We start from the raw sequence: 20,139 nt of genomic DNA, 5'->3' as shown, positions 1-20,139 counted from the left end.
TTTGGGCAAGACACTTCACCCTCCTTGCCTGTTTGTGGAGGTTGAAGGGACCAGTGGTGACTGTGTATAGCAGCCTGGCCTCTGTCAATGGGGCCCAGAGCAGCTGCGGCTACAATATAGCTCCTCACCATCAGCGTCTGAATGTGTGTATGTGAATGACTTGCTGTAGGGTAAAACTCATCTGACGCAGGTCATTTCAACAGTTATGATCAAAGTTTTATGTAAAGATCTTACTCAATGTGTAGCTCTAGTGTGTGTGTGTGTGTGTGTGTGTGTGTGTGTGTGTGTGTGTGTGTGTGTGTGTGTGTGTGTGTGTGTGCTTGCATGCCAAATGGCAAAATTCTGGACAGGTTGTCAAAGGACAGACTCTGTGTTTGCTTGTGTTGGATATAAAAACACGTTGCTGGAGATTTCCAGAGGCTCCGGTCCCTTGGAGCTGATCTCTCTTGTGTTTTATCGGAAATATTAATGGGAGAAGTAAAACAAATGCAGTTTAGGTAGGAAACACAGCTGGGAAAGCACGAGGGTATTATTCAAATCCAGGGCTTCCCCTCCTTTCATTGCCAGTGTGTGCAGCTTCTGGCAGTATCTTTCAAGCAAAGTTCCACTATTTCATTTAGCGCTGAAACATGAGCCAAGGACACAGAAGAAAATGGTGCAAATCATGACCCAGCCAAAAAGACTATTGTTTTTAGACTCACTGCCTATTATGGGTGGACAATTTAGGCTCCTTAGTTTTAGCTGTGATTTCCATTGCAAAAGTGATGGAAACATAATTAATAAAAAATAGTCCAAGTTTCATAACTTTCAAATCAAATACTCATCAGTGATCCTCCAAGTCTTCTCGTGAGGTGATTGTTTTCCATGTGCAGCTGCCAACTAACAGTCATAACTCATATTCTTTCTCATTTGTCTCAGTTCTTTAAATTTCTGGCTATGTCGTAGCGCCACATGGCTGAAGACAAAAATGAAAAATAAGCACACGTTTTCACTCACATTTGTTTAAAAGATGGCCTGTTCTTGTTTGGTTAAGTATGTTTATGCATAAGAGAAAGTATTCATGTAGATGAGTAGTTTGGTTGGCTGTAGCCTTTTGCAAGTCAGCCAGAAAAACTGCAGAACTTGGTTATTGTTAATATAAAACACACACATTCGAATCTTACTAAAGTTTTAAACCATCTCACTGGGCTGCCAATTGTTTCTGTAATATGAGGCACCTCAGAACTTTTTCTTGTTTTTCAGTGATCGGACTTGATGTTTGTTGGTCTTCAACATGCCAAGAAAGATGCTTAGAGCCATATTTTTTCAGATTTGCACTTGGGACAGGATTTTGTGAATCTTATTGATTGAAGCACTGAACTTGGTGTGCCACATCTATCCTTTTAAATGCGGGCTTGGAACTGTTATTTTATTTTTTTATCATCTTGCCTTATTGGATAACAGCAACGCTACTGAATTGCAACGTGAATGTTTAATCACCACTAATAACACAAGCCTGGAAGAGTTCTGCCGTGTGGTGGAGTTGCTCTTGCTAATGGTTAGCAAGCCAAGATGTTTTCTGTTGTTTGCTGGACGCTAAACCAACAACGGCCTTTCCCATTGCGAGTCAAGATGGATGAGTCCATGAATGTTAAGTGACAGTGTGACATAGATCTGTCAGGATTTTCAAATCCTAGAGTTTCACCATCTATTTTCCATTAGAAGCTAATAGAGGAGATAGGTGTAGGAGACTTTTCATGTTTAGCCTGTAATAAAAAAATCAGAGTGACCGATTATAATCAGAAATGATGTTATTTCAGTGTTAATGAATGAAGAATTTAAACATCACTGCAAATTTCAAATAAGATATGGTAGAAAAGAAAAGATCTTCAAAGCATAATTTTAAAGACAATCATTTATTTTGTTTTATTTATAACTCCTGGTGCTTCCTGGGCTTTTTTGTGTGCCCTAAAGCCCTCTTCACTGTGTTTCCTGTTTGAATCTCTTTCTTTAAAGAGAAAGTTCACTGAGAAACCATTTTTGATTTCTTATTTTTGAATTGTGATCAGTCACTCTGAGCTTAACACACAGGCTGAATGTGAAAATAGTCTTCCACCAAACATTTGCTGAATTAGCCACCGACTGAAAATAGATGGGAGAAATTCTCAAGTCAGAAAAGCCACTGACATCTATGTCATATTCAAAATTAGCATTCATGTACTCAGTCATCTTGGCTCACGACAGGGAATGCTGATGATGATTTAGCGTCCAGGAGAGAGCAGAGTAGGTCTTGGCTAGTAGAAGCTAACCGTTAGCATTAGCAGCTCCACAACACAGCAGAACTCCTTCAGGTTTGAATTTGTGGAGATAAAACATCAACGTTGCAGAACAAACAGAGTCAGTGGTAGAGTTGCATTGCTGTCAGCCAATCAGAGGCAGGATGTCTGAATGTCAGGAAATAAGACTCCAAATCCTGATATTTTCTGCTCACCTCTCCTGTGGCTCACTTTTAGTTCCTGAAAGAGGAACATTTGAGCTTATTTTCCTCAGGGATGGACTCACAAGACTCTCATTTAAACTAGAGACCACAGAGCTTTTGCTAATTTTAAAAACAGGGGAAAAAAAGGAATAAGCAATCATTTTCAGGATTTTGACCAATTTTCATCTGGATTAAATGCTAACTGTCATAAAAACTGATGTAGTTGTCTTTGTGACAATTCACATTTGCGTCATTCTAAAAGATGTTTGACCACGGCTTTAAATCAAATAGATCAATGGTGTCCTCACTTCTCTCCCCAGTGAGACGTCATAACATGAAGGTCCGTATCAGTGCCACACGAGACACCATTGTGATGAAGTTTCTGCAGCCTGATGGTGACACCAAGCTAGAAGGGTACATCATGGGCTATGGCAGCAGCATGTTCTCCAAGCAGTTCATCCAGCTTCCTGAGAATGGACAGCCATACGAGACAGAGTTTGGTACGGCCAACTGCTGTTGCGCCACAGTAACAAGACTGAGACGTCATTTAATTGTATGTCCTTCTGATTTTAGAGGCTGAACCCAAGTACCTCATAGCTGTCCAGCCTGTTCCATCTAATGAAGTGAAAAAGCATTGCAAAGGTAGGCCTAACAAGCTATCAGCACCAAGGCAACACAGTAATACTACTTTTAGGGGATAAAATTTGAGAATGTCAAAATAAAAGACTTCATTTTCAGGTAAAGTAGAATTGGAGAAGCCGCTGCACCTTGTAATTGGGTCGGTGTCACCCACTTCAGTGCTGCTGTCCTGGGGAACACTGCTGAAAACTCCTTATGAAGGGAATATTATGAATGACTGTCTAGAAGATGGGTATGAATACAACATTTTGATTAACCTTAGTATGGGGACTGCTGTGATTTGGTCCCAAATAAGCTGGTTTATGCCGTGAACCCCCAGTTTGACCCTTCCTGACCTTTTAGCCAGCTGAATCACTTCCAGGTTGCGTTTTTAAGTAGTTGTTGCAGGACTTGGCCCAGGATAACAGGATAATCTGGGCCACATTTAATATGACCCATTCAAATAAAGCTTGTTCTTTGAGTCGCTAAATGATGATAAATGCTAGCCCTTTGTTAGCTTTGAAGCAATGCTAACAGTGTTGTTAGAGAGATAGATTAAAGCCAAACTGTGCAACTTTTTCATATTTTTAAATCATTTTCTTGAGCCAGTATGTGCTAAAATGACCCTTTACATGGTTAATCTATGAAATAATCTGTGAAATGTCACTCAGACCCCCACCGCCCTCTGTGGCCAGAATAGAGCTCCGGGAGTTGACGTCACTTCTCCCGGCATGCAACAGTTCAAATCGAAACGGCGCCATATTGGCATGCAGAAGCCGGCAGCTGGACTATTTGTTATTGTCAGAAACTCAATCAAACGGGAAATATGGTAGATTCCTGTTGTGCCCCAGGATGCAGAACGGACGCGGACGACATAAGGAATGAGCCATCTACAGGATTCCCCAAGATCCGGAGCGCCGCAAACGTTGATCATTATAATAAAACGCGCTAGTGACCGGGCGAAAATGAAGCTGTGGGATCCCGAGAGTAAAGGTTTTCGCTTATGCAGCGACCGCTTCATATCAGGTACTTAAACCAACGTTTCCTCAACTGTGTATGGTATTTATTTTAAATGCTTTTATTATGATTCTTAGTGGGCTTCCTAAACTTATTTTGGAGTGGCTTTTTCTGTCTTATTACTCACAGCAGCAAGTAAACATCACGTAAAACGTTGCCTCGTGAGTTCTGCGTGCTGCCGTTTACGTGTTTTATGATCACAGCAATTAACCGACTAAGCTGTATTTAATTTTTAAGCAACGGTTGATCAATTGTCAGATCACACACCGAGACTACTTACGTGTAAATCTGTTATTTGTCTGTCCATCCATCCATTTTCATCCGCGTATCCGGAGTCGGGTTGTGGGGGCAGCAGCGTGACTTCCCTCTCCCCAGCCGCCGGAGCCAGCTCCTCCGGGTAAATCCCAAGGGGTTCCCCGGTCACATCCGGTGCTGTGCCGGTAAGAAGCCCGCTCCGACATCTTCTGGCGTCGGAGCGGGCAGTAGAGTCGAGAGTCCCAGACCTCTCCCCAGCTCCTCCGGCCGGGGGAATCCCAAGGGGTTCCCCCGGCCAGGTCCGGTGTTGTGCCGGTAAGAAGTCCGCTCCGACATCTTCTGGCGTTTTTAAAAAGTATCCCAGGGGCACGGTAAGGGTCGGAGATGTTTAGTCTATTTAATTTCTGACTATATAAAAGGATTTCTTCTGTTTTAAAGTGTGAAGTAAACTCCGACGAAGTAAAATCCAAGCGGATCCCGTTCATGTTCATGGTTACATCCGTGTTTGTTTACCCTTTTTGCATGCCAAAATGGCGTCCACTAACTGAGAGTCACGTGGGGTCCGGAGCTCTATACCAGACTTGCAACTTCAGTGTGGCAGGCCGCCACCTGCTGGTGGAGGGAGCTGACATGGTGGAGCTGGTCTGCTTCCGGCATGTTTCCAGCATGTTTTAGATCATCAACAGAGCTGATTTATTTCATTTAGTGATTAATCACTTCTGTAGAAACGAATTAAGGCTGGGGGGACATGTTGGCAGTTAAATTAAGGTGTTGAAAAGACAAACGCACAGCGATGAGATAAGTTTCATTTTCGGTTTGACCACAGAGAATTTTTAATAGACACTCTGAGGGTGCTAAATGCAAGCAAAGCTGTGTAGTATCCCTTTCGCATCATGAGTCTTTTTTGTTTCTGAAATAACTCTCTACTAATATCCTCAGTAAAGAGCTAGCATGTATTGTTAGCAACCCAAAGAAGAACCATGTACACTTAACTTCATAGTTTTGAAGTTAAGTGTACACATGTACAATTTAAAACCTTTGTCTTTACTTGATTGTGGCGTCTTAAATGTGGCCTAGATCTCGTGTACGTTGTGGATAGTTACCCTCAGCAGGTCCTGAGGCGATAGTGTAAAAATGCCACGGAGAACACTAACGTTAACTTGACCCAGACATTTTTCAGCTAGGAGGTCATGAACTGGTAAACTAGGGGTCTTTGTCATTTATCCTATTGAAATGATGATACCTGGCTTAAACGTTTAGCTTGTTCTCAAGACAAAGTATTTCCTTCAACCAGTTAACTCTGTTCTACTCTGGGTTGGGCTCAGACACTACACGGTTCGCTACCGTGAGAAGAACAGGAAGTGGAAATACCAGACCTGCCCAACAAGTGATACGGTCATTGACAACCTGAAGCCAAACTCAGTCTATGAATTTGGTGTCCAGCCTAATTCTAAAGATGGCACTGGAAAATGGAGCAAGCCGGTCGTTCACAACGTCAGTGTATCAGGCATCCAGGGTGCGTCTGACTTTAAACTGTTTGTGTGTGATGATTCTATTCTCTAAGTTTTATTATAAGCAATGAAGAGTTTGTTTGGTTAACTCAAGACTCAAACTCTAGACTTCAGGGAAGAATCGCTAGCAATATTTCTATTGTTTGAATTTGAAAAAAGAATTTTGATTAGGTGTCCTGCTTCTAATTTTCTCTACTGATATAATTTCTGGGTAATCTCTTGTCATTAAAGAGAAGGTCATCAGAAAAATCGTCAAGCGTCCCGTCAATACCCCTCCAGTAAGTAATGGATGCAAAGCTTTCCTTATTTTGTATGGATGTGTATTCTGAGCAGGCATTGTGATGTGGTGTCCTTGTTGTTGCTTTTCTCTGGGTTGATTGCTGTTAAATTTCCATGGAACTGCTAAATGGAAATGACATCAGTGCAGCCAAGGTTAGCCAAACCAAAGAGAGCAGTGTGTACTGAGCTAACGTCTGGAGTACAATGACGGGAAAGGCCAGATTAGTTGAAAGAAAAAGGAAGATGGATATTAGTAGTGAAATTAGATGAAAGAAGATAGATGGCACTCGTTTTGTTTTATGACCAAACCCATGAAACATCCTTTCTTTGGAAAATTCTCAACTGCAAACTTCTCACCAAGGACTTTGATCAGTTTGATGCGGTCTTTATAATTGAAGCATTTATGACAAAGAGAAATTAGAAAAGTAACTCAACCCTTTGTTTTGTTGTGATCAGTGGAATGTAACGAGCATGAGCTAATTTTCTTTTCTATCCATCAGAAACCCTTTGCTCCTGGTCCTCGTCCCTTTCCGTTTCCTCCTCAACACGGTAAGCTAAACCAAATCCTTGTTTGAACTGTGTCAGACTTGTTTCAGTAATAGTTTTCTTTTTTGTTATCATTTACATTATCTTATGCCTTAACTCTGTTTTGGGACTTTTCATTTATCCTCCTTTTAGGATGCAGCATACAATGAATGTAATGGTGTGGTTGACTAAAAAACATTTTTAATGATTATTTCTGATTATAATGAACATCATGTTCAGACAAAAAGGTCGTCGGTGCCTGTCATGGTGGCAATGACCAAACCCGCTGGTGGACACTGACGGTTAGAGATGCTGTAAACCTGAAGAAAAAGTCCTATCGGGTTCTTTTGGCCTGTGGGACTCCTGAGGAAGCTGATGGGTACCGGCAGGCCAAGTGGAATGTGGCCCGGGTGGTCACAGAGGCAAAAACACAGGATGGAAGGAGTTTGATGAGACCATGGAGAAAGACTTCCGTATGGCTTTGAGGAGATTCTGGTCCACCATCGCCTCAGGAGGGAAAAGCAGTGCGCTACCAACACTGTTTATAGTCGGGATGGTGTGCTGCTGACCTGTATTTGGGACGTTGTGGATTGATGGGTGGAATATTTTAAAGACCTCCTGAATCCCACTGGCACGTCTTCCAGTGAGGAAGCAGAGTCCAGGGACTACAATCTCTGGAGTTTCTTAAGGCTCTAGATGTTGTAGGGTTGTGTAGGCTGACATGGCTCTGCAATATTGCGTGGACATCAAGGGCCGTTCCCCTGGATTGGCGAACCAGGAAGGTTCCCTGCAGTCCCCCAATTAAAAAGGGGGACTGCAGGATTTGTTCCAACTACAGGGGATCACACTCCTGAGCCTCCATGGTAAAGTCTATTCAGGGGTTCTGGGGAGGAGGGTCCGACAGATTGTCAAACCTCAGATTCAGGAGGAGCAATGTGGTTTTCGTCCTGGCCGTGGAACACTGGACCAGCTCTATACCCTTAGGGGGATCCTGGAGGTTGCGTGGGAGTTTACCCTACCAATCTACATATGTTTTGTGGATTTGGAGAAGGCGTTCGACCGTGTCCCTCTGGAGGCCTTTTGGGGGGTACTTCGGGAGTGTGGGGTACCAGGCCCCTTTATACGGGCTAGTAGGTTCCTGTATGACCGGTGTCAGAGCTTGGTCCATATTACTGGCAGTAAGTCGGGCTGTTTTCCGTTGAGAGTTGGACTCCACCAAGGCTGCCCTTTGTTACAGAATCTGTTCATAACTTTTATGGACAGGATTTCTAGGCGCAGCCAAGGTGTTGAGTGGATCCGCTTTGGTGGCCTGAGGATCAGGTCTCTGCTTTTTGCAGATGATGTGGTCCTGTTGGCTTCATCAGAACGTGATCTCCGGCTCTCACTAGAGCGGTTCGCAGTCGAGTGTGAAGCAGCTGGGATGAAAATCAGCTCGTCTAAATCCGAGATCAAGGTTTTGAATCGGAAAAGGGTAGAATGTCTTCTCCAGGTCAGGAATGAGGTCCTACCCCAAGTGGAGGAGTTTAAGTATCTCGGGGTCTTGTTCACGAGTGAGGGAAAAATGGAGCGTGAGATTGACGGGCAGATTGGTGCTGCATCTGCAGTGATGCGGGCGTTGTACCAGTCTGTCGTGGTGAAGAGAGAGCTGAGCTGGAAGGCAAAGCTCTCGATTTACTGGTCAATCTACGTTCCTACCTTCATATAAGGTCACGAGCTTTGGGTAGTGACTGAAAGAATGAGATACAAGCAGCTGAAAGGAGTTTTCTCCGCAGGGTGGCTAGGCTCTCCCTAAGAGATAAGGTGAGAAGCTTGGTAATCTGGGAGAGGCTCGGAGTAGACCCACTACTCCTCCACGTCAAGAGGAACCAATTGAGGTGGCTCGGGCATCTAGTTAGGATGCCTTCTGGATGCCTCCCTGGTGAGGTTTTCTGGGCATGTCCCACCTGGGGAAGACCTAAAGGAAAACCCAAGACATGCTGGAGGGACTATTTCTCTCGGCTGGCCAGGGAACGGCTTAGAATTTCCCCAGAGGAGCTGGCCCAAGTGGCTGCAAATGTATTTGTAATGAATGTGGAATTACAGTTTAATTAATGACCATAGACATTAAAGATCCATATCGAGGATGAATCCCATTTGATGGACACTGGGTTATTTAAACCAGAAGATTGGATCTTTTTATTGCAGGGATTAGATAACCGTTACGTATTCACTCAGAGACAACAGAAGAGAGAGGGTCAAGTTTAAAAGTTAAGAATTTTGTTATCAACAAATTAAACTAGACTGACTTTAAAACTAAATGTATAGTGCAACTAAAAATGGATAAGGCGGTGAATGGATGACGTGTGATGTTAAATCAGAACCAGCAAATCCGAAGAAGCGATTAGTTCTGACGGGAACTGAAGATGTTGTTTTGCATTAAGCTTTGGTTAGCTTCAGAAAAAGCATGAGACACCATTTGCCGGTCTACCTTGCCTTCGGTGGAAGTCCTCTGTAAATCAGGAATATCGAGGTCCAGTGAACCCTCTTTGGAAACCGAGCCGGTAGGAGAAGCCGCGGTTCAGATCAAACCCGTCTTGAGTTACTTCCGGCACACGACACTTTATTGACGTCTGGTCAGACCCAAGCCTGGGTCGGTGGATGGAGCTTTTATTCTGAAAGGAGCTGTTGTTGCCGCTGGTTGTTATAGCAACTGGATTTTTCAGCTTGTCGTTGGTTCTTTCGGTTAAAGAGTTGTAGATCAGGATTGGCCACTCCGTCACTTGCTCTGGAACGCTTTGAACTGGCGTTAGAGCTGACGTGGCATAGTTTTATACTTCAGATGTTATGGTTTATTGTCGAATGAAAATTACCGTTACATATTGATTAAATGAGTGAACCAGACCTTTAACTAGAATTGCAAACATGCTGCAGGATGAAAACACAATGCAAGCAGCATCACGTGTACATGCATTCATAACCTCTGGCTACAACAGTAAAATATTTTTTCACGCAAGCCAACTGATAAAAACACCTCATTTCAAGGACCACAGCAGGATAAAACATCTGTAAGTTATGCACTAACTGTAATGTGACAAACAGATACAGGTGACTTGCTAGTTCCAAGCTTTCCTCACCACTTCAACTGATTTTTCTCACAGTGTGCAGATGGTGAAATAATCTCAAATTGATTTTCCTCAATAGGTTTACTAAATATAAAATAAACTAAAATTACAAATTTGACGTCCCTGAAGGCTTAGAAACCTCGGACCACCAAAAGCTTCTCGTAGCATTTAAAAAGCAATGTCACTGAATATGGTTTATTGATAAATTATATTTCAAATTCTTCTGGTAGCAATGGGATACTTTACCATGATGAAACATATAAACCATTCATTCTTTACTCGTATTGTATATGACCCTTTTTTGACAATGTTTATTCACCAGCTTTCTCGTGACAACTTTTTTTAAAATTTAAATGTTTCTCTTCTTGTCAGCTCCTCAAAACAGGACCCAGGGCAGAGAGCCCTTCTCCCAGAACACAATTCCACAAACAACTCCTGGTAAAGACCTTTATAACCTAAAGACGAGATCAACAATCAGAAGAAATTTAAAATCGTATCTATGACTTGACTATTTATTACCCAGCTGTTTACTTCAGTGTTTATCATTTATGCCAAGCATTCAGTAATCCACTTTCTTTACTATTTTGTTTCAGATCCACTAACATATTTTATTTTTCCCAGCTTCTACCACAACTGCTAGACAGGAATTTCCTTCAACAGTTGGGCCCAAACTGCCTTTGATCAAGAAACAGCCAATCGGTAAAACAGCAAGTTAAATGTTTATTATTTTAATTCTTCATAGTTTTTATTTCAGTTATGTGCAATCATAGACATTATAATTCAGTCAAAAGCAATTTTTATTTTAGGATGTAATGGTAGTCACTGGATCATGTGTGTTAAATCTAAGCTCTGTCTTTTTGTTCTTCTGTCTCCAAATTCTTTTGCTTTTGTTAAACTATTCAATGTTTTTTCTTTTTGCAGAATTTGGTGCAAATCTTGAAAATTGGTTTGTTTCTATTTTTGTTGACCATCAGTCTTTTCCTTTGGTCTAGACATTCCTCAAGCTCCAAAGCTCCACCCACAAGTACTTGCTACAGTCACCACAGTATCTGAGCCTGTACACCATTCTAAACCGGAAAAACATGGAGAGCTTCCAAAACAAAAGCTCCAATCTCAACCCAATACACAAACTCACCCAAATTTTAAGCACCAACAGCAATATCAACCAATTGAGCCAAACCCCAATCTCCTACATCCAACAAATCCATACACTGAAAGTACATCAGAACTGTTAACAACATCCCATCCAGAAATCAGGACCAACTTACAACTTCAAGGAAAAAAACAGTCTTTACTGCAAACCTTCCCTCTGTCACAACCTAAACAAGAGCTATATTCCCAATCAGTTCATCAGACCACACCACAACCTCTATCTGAATCTAAGCTTCAATCAAGGCCAGAGTCCAAACACCAAACTTTACCTCCAACAATACTGCATCATAAGACCCAGAACAAGCATCAGGCACAATTTCAACCAGCTTCTCAGCCAGCTCTAATGGTGAATAGTGAAACCACACAGTCAACTCCTTCCACCCAGGAAACACCACCAAAGATTGAAATCTACCCCTTAATTCAACCAGAAACTCATTTAATCAGGCCTCAAATCCAACCCCAAGTAAAGACACCAAAAACAAAGCCAACCCAACTAGCAGATTTACCAAAGATAGCCAATTCCCAATCCAAGCCCTCAACTAAGTCTAAACGTAAGAAACCCCACCAAACTAAGAAACAACCAAATCCCATGAAAAGGCCTAAAGATTTAAACTTACAAGGTCTGACAAACAATCCACCCAATCCAAACAATCCAGAACCTACACTAAACATCGCATTCCAACCCAAACATCTGCCAAAGGAGAATCCTGGATATGGGGTACATCCAAAATCTGAACTAGGAGTTCAGTCAAAGCCTCAGACCAGGACTGACCATTTCAAGGGTACTCCAAAGAAGGCAATACATAAGGGTAAAGACCCTTCCATCTGACATAAGCACTTACTATTTAAGCATCAATGCACATCATGAATCATTTTTTTAAAGGGGGCATTAAGACTGATACATTTTGTTTCAAAGATTCTTAGAAATTTAATCATACCCTTGGTATTAGGATTTTGCAGTAGTGACAAATCCATTTTACCTCTCCTCTGACTGTGATACCAACAATTATGTTAATTTTTTCACTTGTAAAACGTGGGTATGCCCCCTTTAAAAGTCAATACAACATAATTTTTGTCCAGATAAAAAGTCCATTTTCTTTTACACAGCTCCTAGTCTTCCAGAGGGGGGCAAACCTTTACCAAGACCTCCCTTGGCCACAGAGAAGGCTGGTAGTAACAATGATGGTAAACGCCACGGTCCCATTACCATCTCTGCTTTTATGTCAAGTCTCAAGGAGCTCAGTGTTTCCCCTTATGCATTTCCATCCCACCATGCAAATGCTGTCCCTGTCTCCATGTTTGAGTTCATTTTCAACACAAGCCACTTGTCTCAAGCCTGATCACTTATACCCACAGCAATCTGTCTAGCTTTGGATGCTGTTTTGTGCTTCTTTGTCATTTCATCCATTGTCTACACTGTGTTCTGTTTTCCATCTAGGTGAATCTTTCAGACATAGAAGTAGATATTCTAAACCCACTAATGGCTTTTCTGGTCTCTAGGTTCTGGGATCATTAAATCATCTGTTGATGAAGTTCCGCATTCACCTGTTAGCTCATCAGTTTCGACAGGAGGAAGAAACGTCACAGTGCCCCACACACGGATTCCATCTCATTCCATGTATAAGGGTGGGAGACCATTCTCCCAGTCCAAGACCTCATCCATACCCGATGGTAATGGTTGTTTCTGTTTCCCAAACAGACTCTTCTTCCACAGCCACACATGGCCTTCACCTCCAGAAGTCAAACTCTATTCTTATTCTGTCACACAAACAGTTAGGGCATTCTGTCTTCATTTCTTGCTCCCCCCTGCTAAATACAATAGTTTCCCACTGTACATCTTGTAACAATACACATGTGTGTATATTGCACACCTTTACTGCATGCTGTGAAGGCATCCCAGGGTTCCAGATTGTTGCCATGATTTATAGCCCCTCTTGTTTATGGAGCTAGGTTTGGAACAATATAACATGTAACTTGTATCTTATTTTGTAACTTGTAATATGTTTTGTGACATGTAACTTTTGTTTTGCAACACGCAACTTTTGTAGCACGTAATTCTTGTTTTGTAACATGTAACTTTCTGCATGCAACATGAAACTTGCAGACCTCTACCTTCTTGCCATGATTGTGCAGGAATCCAAGACTCGTGACTGGCTGGTCAAAAAAGCCTGCATTGGGTCTTTGAGAAAGAAAGCTAGAATTGGGACAAAATGTTTTGTAATACATAGATTTAAATTTTGTAACTAGACTGAGATGTGCATTTTTAGAGTTGTGACTTGAAACTTGTACATAGATTTTTCTGCAAGTTACAATATGAAAGTTTCATGTTACGTGCCACATGTTACGACACGAGAATTACATGCTGCAAAACCAAAGTTATGCGTTACAAAACGAAAGTTGTGTTACAAAATGTGAATTACATGCTACAAAATAAAAGTTACAGTTACAAAACTTGGTACAAATTACAGGTAATATTGTCCCAACCCTAGCTCCATACTCTTGTTGGCCAAGAGAGAAATCTGGACACAGCATCTGGTCAAGGTACATTGCATTTTGTACCAAGCCAAACACTGTGCAGGCTGTAATCTCACTACTGTCTCTCCTTCAAGCTTTGTCTCTGTTCTTCATCTCTGAAGCACACACAGTTCCTCCAAATTTGTCAAAAGAACAGCAGGAAATGCAAAAAGACGAGAGTCATACACTTTCAATTTGAATAGAATTTGTTATCACAAACCCATAAAGAGTTCTTGTCACCAACATAAAAAATACTGAGCCCATAAAAAAAAATAGTTATTTTTTGTGTCTTTTTGACTTTCCTTTATGTTTGTCGTAACAGACCTTTCTTTCCCTCCAACAGCGAATGGGGCACATCATAGGGGCAATTCCCTTTCTAAACCTGGGGTGTGGTCAGGAGAAAAACCTGGTAAAGACAAACAAAGATAATACATTTTAAAGCATTGTCATTTCCTGTGACAGGCTTTTGTCTTAGTCCTCTAACGCCTTTTGACATCATGGTTTCTGACATGTATGTTTACCCTAGGCTGAGACTGAAGCCACATATAATCATAATTTTGACATAAAACTGGCTTCTACTCTGCCAAGACTGGTTCAGACAATTAGAGTAATTAAATGAATCTCGAGTGGAAAAGCCAACAGCATCTTGACTATTTGTGTAAATGGTGACAGTTTATTCAGCTCCGTTGTTTGGAGCTGCAAAGAGAGATTGTGCTTCAGTCTCATGTCACAGCTGGATTGTGTTATTATTGCTGGAAACTTGGACATTTTCAGAGGCTTTCAAGGAGTCACATGGCTTTTTGGAAAGGACTCTGCACAAGGGTAAAAGTGTTGCATGTCGGCCTGCTCTAAAAACGTGCAAAGTAACTGCTTCTAAAGTGCCATGCAAGCTCATGGGCACCCCTGGTCAATGTTGTTACCACCATGAATAACTAAAAAAGTATGATACTGATGAGAAACATTTGGAAACTCTTCGTTTGACAGCTTGCGTGCAGATTTTTTTGGCCAGCTTCAGTTCTCATTTTGGTAGGGATTTTATTTATTCATTCCATTGTAGACACTCTTCCTTGGACACTTAAATAAGATTCCTAAAATTTCCTGTATTTAATTTTTCCCTTCAATCGATTTGTTTCTTGTGACTGCAACATGAGCTCAAAGTATGCACGATTCAAGCTCTACAGAGCTTTGTGAAATTCTACACCTCAGTGAGATATACCTTTGCTTTTTGCAGCCAAAGTTTCATTTTGCAGGACTCCCCCCAAATGCTTGAAGTTTATGTAGATATTCATTTGCAATCTTTAAAGGCTGAGTTTTGTGTGTACTCAAATACATTTGTGTCCTATTTGTGCAAGTGTAGATGAACAGTAAACAAAACACAAAATTTATGAAGAAAGTGTGAGCTTAACTTGAAAACCCAGATATTTTAACATTCACATTAAGAAACTGCTAAGAGGAGCCCATACCTGTTGAAGCCTAAGGCCCACATTCACCATAGGACTCCATGTCTATTGCCAGTGCATTTTAAGCTTTTGCATATCAAGTTTACAAAGCTCTTGCAAATCTGGTGTGCTATTCTCTCCTGCTCATGAACCAGCATCTCTCTGGAATGGAACACTTTGTTATGGACCATTAGTGCTATTTTTTGTGTGGAAGAGCAAGTTAGTAAGTTGCATGGTTCAGTGTGTGAATTAGCTTTTGAGTATTTAAAGAGACAATGTGTAGTTTTTACCATTAATCTCTGGAAAAATCAATCGAAACATTGGTTTATTAAGAAAATTATATCCAGTTGTGGAAAAATATTGGCGGCTTTGTAACATAAAACCATAAAAATCAGGTCTAAAGAACATAGGGCATGGGACTAGCGTCTTTGGGAGATGCCATATTAGACACCGTGTTTCCTTCTGTCCGGCTCGGGGTCCTGTGCCTATCGATGACATCAAACCAGATTACTGGCTGGACGTACGACTTACAGAAGTTACGTTACCACGTTAAAAAACATTTAGTAAGAAACACAAATTTAACTCATTAACTGCCGCTGACGACAAAAGTCGTCATTTTAAATCCAACCATTCACTGCCGTTGACGACTAAAGTGGTCAAGAAAACAAGAAACACTCCAAAGCACTCTCAAATAGGAAAAGTTAAAAAGTCGTTATTGTAATGGCTAGGTCACATACGGCATTTTAAAAACTCCAACGCGTTTCAGCGAATGTAGCCTTCGTCAGGGAGTCAAACAGTTCTCAGCAGTACGGAGAAGTTCTTAACCAATACACACACCAATCAGAAAGCTCCACATAGCAGATGTGTTAGACAGGTGACAAGTGTCAACAATCACCAGCAGGTGTCATCCTTACCAAATTGAAAGAAACAGACATAGTAAATAAAATACACCGAATATCATACATTATATACAAATGGTTTAAAAGCACCCAATAGAAATAAAATTATAACATCAAGAGCAAAAGGGAGAATAATGCCAAAACTTCAGACTAAACCAATCAAAGAAAAACTCAAAAGTCTAGGTCATCATTAATGCCTGGATGTTAAGTAGCCTGCAGTTCAAATATCCAAAAAGTCTCCTTCTGATTTAGCTGTCTCTGTCTGTCCCCATGTCTCAAAGACTGTGGGACATGATCAATACCACAAACCTGTAAAGTGGACGGGTCACCGTTGTGATGTTCCATAAAGTGTCTTGCCATTGGGTAGTTAGTGTTACCTGTGCGAATAGCGTATTTGTGTTCAGCCAATCTATCTTGTAGTCGTCGTTTGGTTCTGCCAACATAAAATACTTTGCAATTAGGACACTCTAATCCATAAATAACCAAAGTAGTTTTACAATCAATGAAATGATTAATCGAAAAATGCTTTTGGGAGACAACATCCGTAAAAGTTTTAGTTTGAACAACATTACTACAATGGTTGCAGTGGCGACATTTATAACAACCCCATGCATCTTATCTTTGACGCATGACTAAAGTCGTCATTTGCGTTTTTTTACTGTGTGGTCGGAACGAGCTTCCACACCGTGAGAACAAACATCCCAGCTCTAAAGCCGATCTTCATCCGCGTACGCCACACGTCACGTGACCAGAAAGCAGAAAATCCGCGTGTTAGGAGATAGTTTTAGGCCTTCGCTGTAAGAAAAGTGAGGCGCAAACCGGAAAAGCTTCTGCCGATCACAGTTCGACAACGGATTATGAAAGAACGGATAACGCTCAAAATGTACGGATTCTTCCTGATGTAAGAGGTGAGTCTACTCTTTGTTCAGTAGTTTTGGCATTGACACCATCATAGAGCACAATGTTCGGTGATGCTAAAAAACCCAGTAAAAATGCTGAAAAACACTGGCAGCGAAGGGCTTTTCTCATCAAGAAATGGCTTGCAGATGATGAGTTAGTAACAAAACTGCTGAACTCTTTCCAAAACCTATGTGAAGGAACAGAATCAAAAAGGAGATGCAATATATTTTGCAATATATATGATGATGTCATCGGCAGGCACAGGACCCCGAGCAGATCCGGAAACTACAGCCCCAGAAAACTACAATCAGCATTGCATTCTGTTGATGGAATTAACTGAAGGACCGTCAAAGTCTGAAGAGTCATCCCAAGGTCCCATGTTTTCTGCTCCACAGGGAACAACATTTACCGTAACGTTTTTCGTAAACAAGCGACAGTCACGGTCGAAATGTTGTAAAAATCCCTGAAATGCATGTATGTACTGCCCCCTAGTGTCAGAAAACTACACACTGCCACTTTAAATGTTTATTTTGCAGTTGACACGTTCAAAAATGTATAAATTGATCTGACAAAACAGATAAAGTGTGTCCAACTCCAAACGTTTGCAAACTCTTACATTTCCTCAGAAACTAAGTATGGAAAATCACAACAATTATAGTAAAGGTAAAGTTTAAACATGTGGCGTCCAACTTTTCCCAGTCACTTTTCCTTCACTTTTTTTAACGTCACATTCATGCAACGCATGCATCTTCATACTATTGCTCTTATACCTCTCCTTATTTTGGAGATAACACAAACATTATGTGTTGATGCATTTTAATAACATGTAGAACAAACATTGTATTTTCCAGAGCTTTGTTGTCATGTCTTGCTGAGTAAAGCATGACGTCTGTTACTGTAGTTTTCTTATGCTTCACACACACGTGTTCTTTGTTTATTAATGATATGAATTTAAATTACAGTAATGTGACTTAATGAGTAAAGCATGTGTTTATCATTTGCTCACGGCTACACCATCTGTGAGTCCTGGATTGTATTCACAGTGGTAATCAGTAAGAGTTGCTGGCAGACGTCTCACTTTTTCTTCAGCTCTTTTGTCTTGGCAGTAAAAACCAGAATTCGCTGATTTATTACGACCATGGGGAGGTCAGCATCAGAAAGGAGGAGACAGGTCCAGCTCAGATGTGTTGTGGAGACTCAGAACACAGATAATTATTGTAGCTTGTCAACAAAATGACCTTTAATGAATCTTCATGATATGAAATGAAAAACTGCAAATGGGGCGGAGGCGCTGGGAGAAAACTCTGAAATGATTAAATATGCTGTTTCTTATCTTTGATGCATGAGTCAAAACTCCTACTTTATCTTCTCTTTTAAAAATACACCCAAACTAACCTGGTATTAGAATAATCCAGTTCAATGCAGATAATTCAGCCTTTATTTTTTCTGGGCTGCTTTCATCTCACATACTTTGATATTGTTTTTATGTCTTTGCAGCCAGATGCAGACAAAAGAAAATCTGTGAAACATATCAGCTGCATTTCTGAAAACTTAACTGATTTCTTCCTTTTTTTCTTGAATAAGTTTGTGCACTTGTTTTTATGTTTCCAGCTCAAAGCATTACTGAAGACGCGCTCCCCTCTTAAGATGTCTATCTCTGTTTATTGTTATGCTGTTTAATCTTTATTGCATAGCTGTATTAACAACGCCTAACTTCATATTTCCACATTTTCTATTCTGTTCTCTTCTACATTGTTTATTAATTTAACCTGTAATAAACGTTTCTTTCCCTCAATTTCCTGCAGTTCTGCACCCACATGCCCCTGAAAACAAGAGACCAAACCTGGTGGGGGAATCCAGTGATCACGGTGAGGGCATCAGGGTAGATGTACTCAGACAACCCAGTCAAATACACAGAAAATCCATAAGTGTCCATTCAAAGATGTGATTTAAGCTGATCGTTAAAACCAAGTTCACTGAGAAAAAAAAGATTTTTTGAACTTATTTTTGAAATATGATCCGTCACTTCAATTTCACACGCAGGCCTGCCATGAAAATGGTCTTCTAACCCTATTTACGGCATTAGCCACTAAAAGAAAATATGCAAAATATGCATGGGTCAAAAAAGCCGCAAAGAACTGCTTCATAAAGTAAATTAGCATTCATGGATTCACCCATTTTGGTTCACAACAAAGAGGGCTGTTGTTGATTTAGCATCCAGGAGATAGCAGAGAGCATCATGGCTAATAGAAGCTAACCATTAGCGTTAGTGACTCCACCACACAGCAGAACACCGTCAGGCTTGTGTTGATTGTGAAGATAAAACATTAATGTTGCAGAGCAAGTGGAGTCAGTGAAAGAGTCACATTGCTGTTAGCCAATGAGAGGTGAGATGTGTGTGTGTGTGTGTGTGTGTGTGTGTGTGTGTGTGTGTGTGTGTGTGTGTGTCTGCTCTGTCTTCTCAAACCCCCCAGTGAGTCACGGGGATGACTGCTACTGATCCAGGTTCTGTTGGAGGTTTCTACCTCTTACAGGGGAGTTTTCCTCTCCACTGTCGCTACGTTTGCTTAGTATGATAGTATGATGATTGCTGTAAAGTCACTGATACAAGTCAGTGACTCGATACAATCTGCTGGGTTTTGTTACATAGGAAACCTTTAACTAATTGGCATAATGACCGAACTCAATTCACTGATAGGTTCAGTTGGAATGTTTACTTTTAAAGTGCCTTGAGGTGACTCTTGACTCCAAATCCTGCTGTTTTCCCTCGACCCTGCATCTCATTGGGCTGCTGTTGGCAACTAGATATAAAATTGCCCCCAAAACAGAAAAATTTACAGTCATGATCACAATGAATTTGTTTCCTTGTGTGAGAAGTTAGTGTGTGGTGTCTCCTGTAACAGAATAAATCTGACCAGTTTTGAAATGCAGTGCAGTTTTTCTTGTTGCAGTTTAGTAACAAAGTGTCTTATTTCTTTCTCAGTATTGTCAAAACTTGGGAAACCCTAACCCCAAAGAACTCGTCTCACGTTTTCAAACAGTCGGTTTTACAGAAGCCTGAGTGAGAAGGAACCCAGGTGGGTTCCAGTCACCCGCAATGACTTATATGAGCAAAAATTAGTCGTGCAAATAATTTTTTAAATGTCTCGTGACACAGTTTACTGAGGGAAATGAAAACTTGTATACATAAAAGCTCACGATTTAAAAAGAACCACCTGTCACTTTGTCTTGCATCAGAAAAGGCTTACAACATTGATCATTATCTTCTACATAGTGTTGATCCTCGATGCACAAAGAGGCGTTTTCTTGAACGATACGTCTTATGTATGTTTTGCCTGTGCATCACCTTGGTTTCAGCAGATAATTCCTGGCAGGCCTTTTTCTTCTTTTAAGAACACAGAGGAGTTTACTCGAAAATCTATCTCAGATACTGAGGCGGCCAAGAAAAGGCCACAGAGTTGCTCCGTGAGG

General features: G+C 41.0%; 1 protein-coding gene across 5 annotated transcripts in view; it reads left to right on the top strand.

Moving 5' to 3' along the window:
- Positions 1–20,139, top strand: part of LOC107389753 (target of Nesh-SH3) — a 35,106-nt gene that overhangs the window by 6,407 nt on the left and 8,560 nt on the right. The window contains exons 2-14 of one of the 5 annotated variants that reach the window (XM_015966086.3): positions 2,779–2,958; positions 3,032–3,100; positions 3,197–3,329; positions 5,674–5,864; positions 6,091–6,137; positions 6,639–6,687; positions 10,137–10,202; positions 10,386–10,463; positions 10,757–11,725; positions 12,024–12,101; positions 12,417–12,587; positions 13,774–13,839; positions 18,474–18,536. In XM_015966086.3, coding sequence (XP_015821572.1) covers positions 2,779–2,958; positions 3,032–3,100; positions 3,197–3,329; positions 5,674–5,864; positions 6,091–6,137; positions 6,639–6,687; positions 10,137–10,202; positions 10,386–10,463; positions 10,757–11,725; positions 12,024–12,101; positions 12,417–12,587; positions 13,774–13,839; positions 18,474–18,536 — 2,160 coding nt within the window. The remainder of the gene's footprint in view (positions 1–2,778; positions 2,959–3,031; positions 3,101–3,196; positions 3,330–5,673; positions 5,865–6,090; positions 6,138–6,638; positions 6,688–10,136; positions 10,203–10,385; positions 10,464–10,756; positions 11,726–12,023; positions 12,102–12,416; positions 12,588–13,773; positions 13,840–18,473; positions 18,537–20,139) is intronic. The other 4 variants (XM_015966087.3, XM_070544026.1, XM_015966088.3 and 1 more) reach the window with 4 other exon arrangements.

The sequence above is a fragment of the Nothobranchius furzeri genome, chromosome 14, assembly GCF_043380555.1.
Source record: "Nothobranchius furzeri strain GRZ-AD chromosome 14, NfurGRZ-RIMD1, whole genome shotgun sequence".
NCBI classification, from domain to species: Eukaryota; Metazoa; Chordata; class Actinopteri; order Cyprinodontiformes; family Nothobranchiidae; genus Nothobranchius; species Nothobranchius furzeri.
This window is presented reverse-complemented; position numbering and strand designations above follow the sequence as displayed.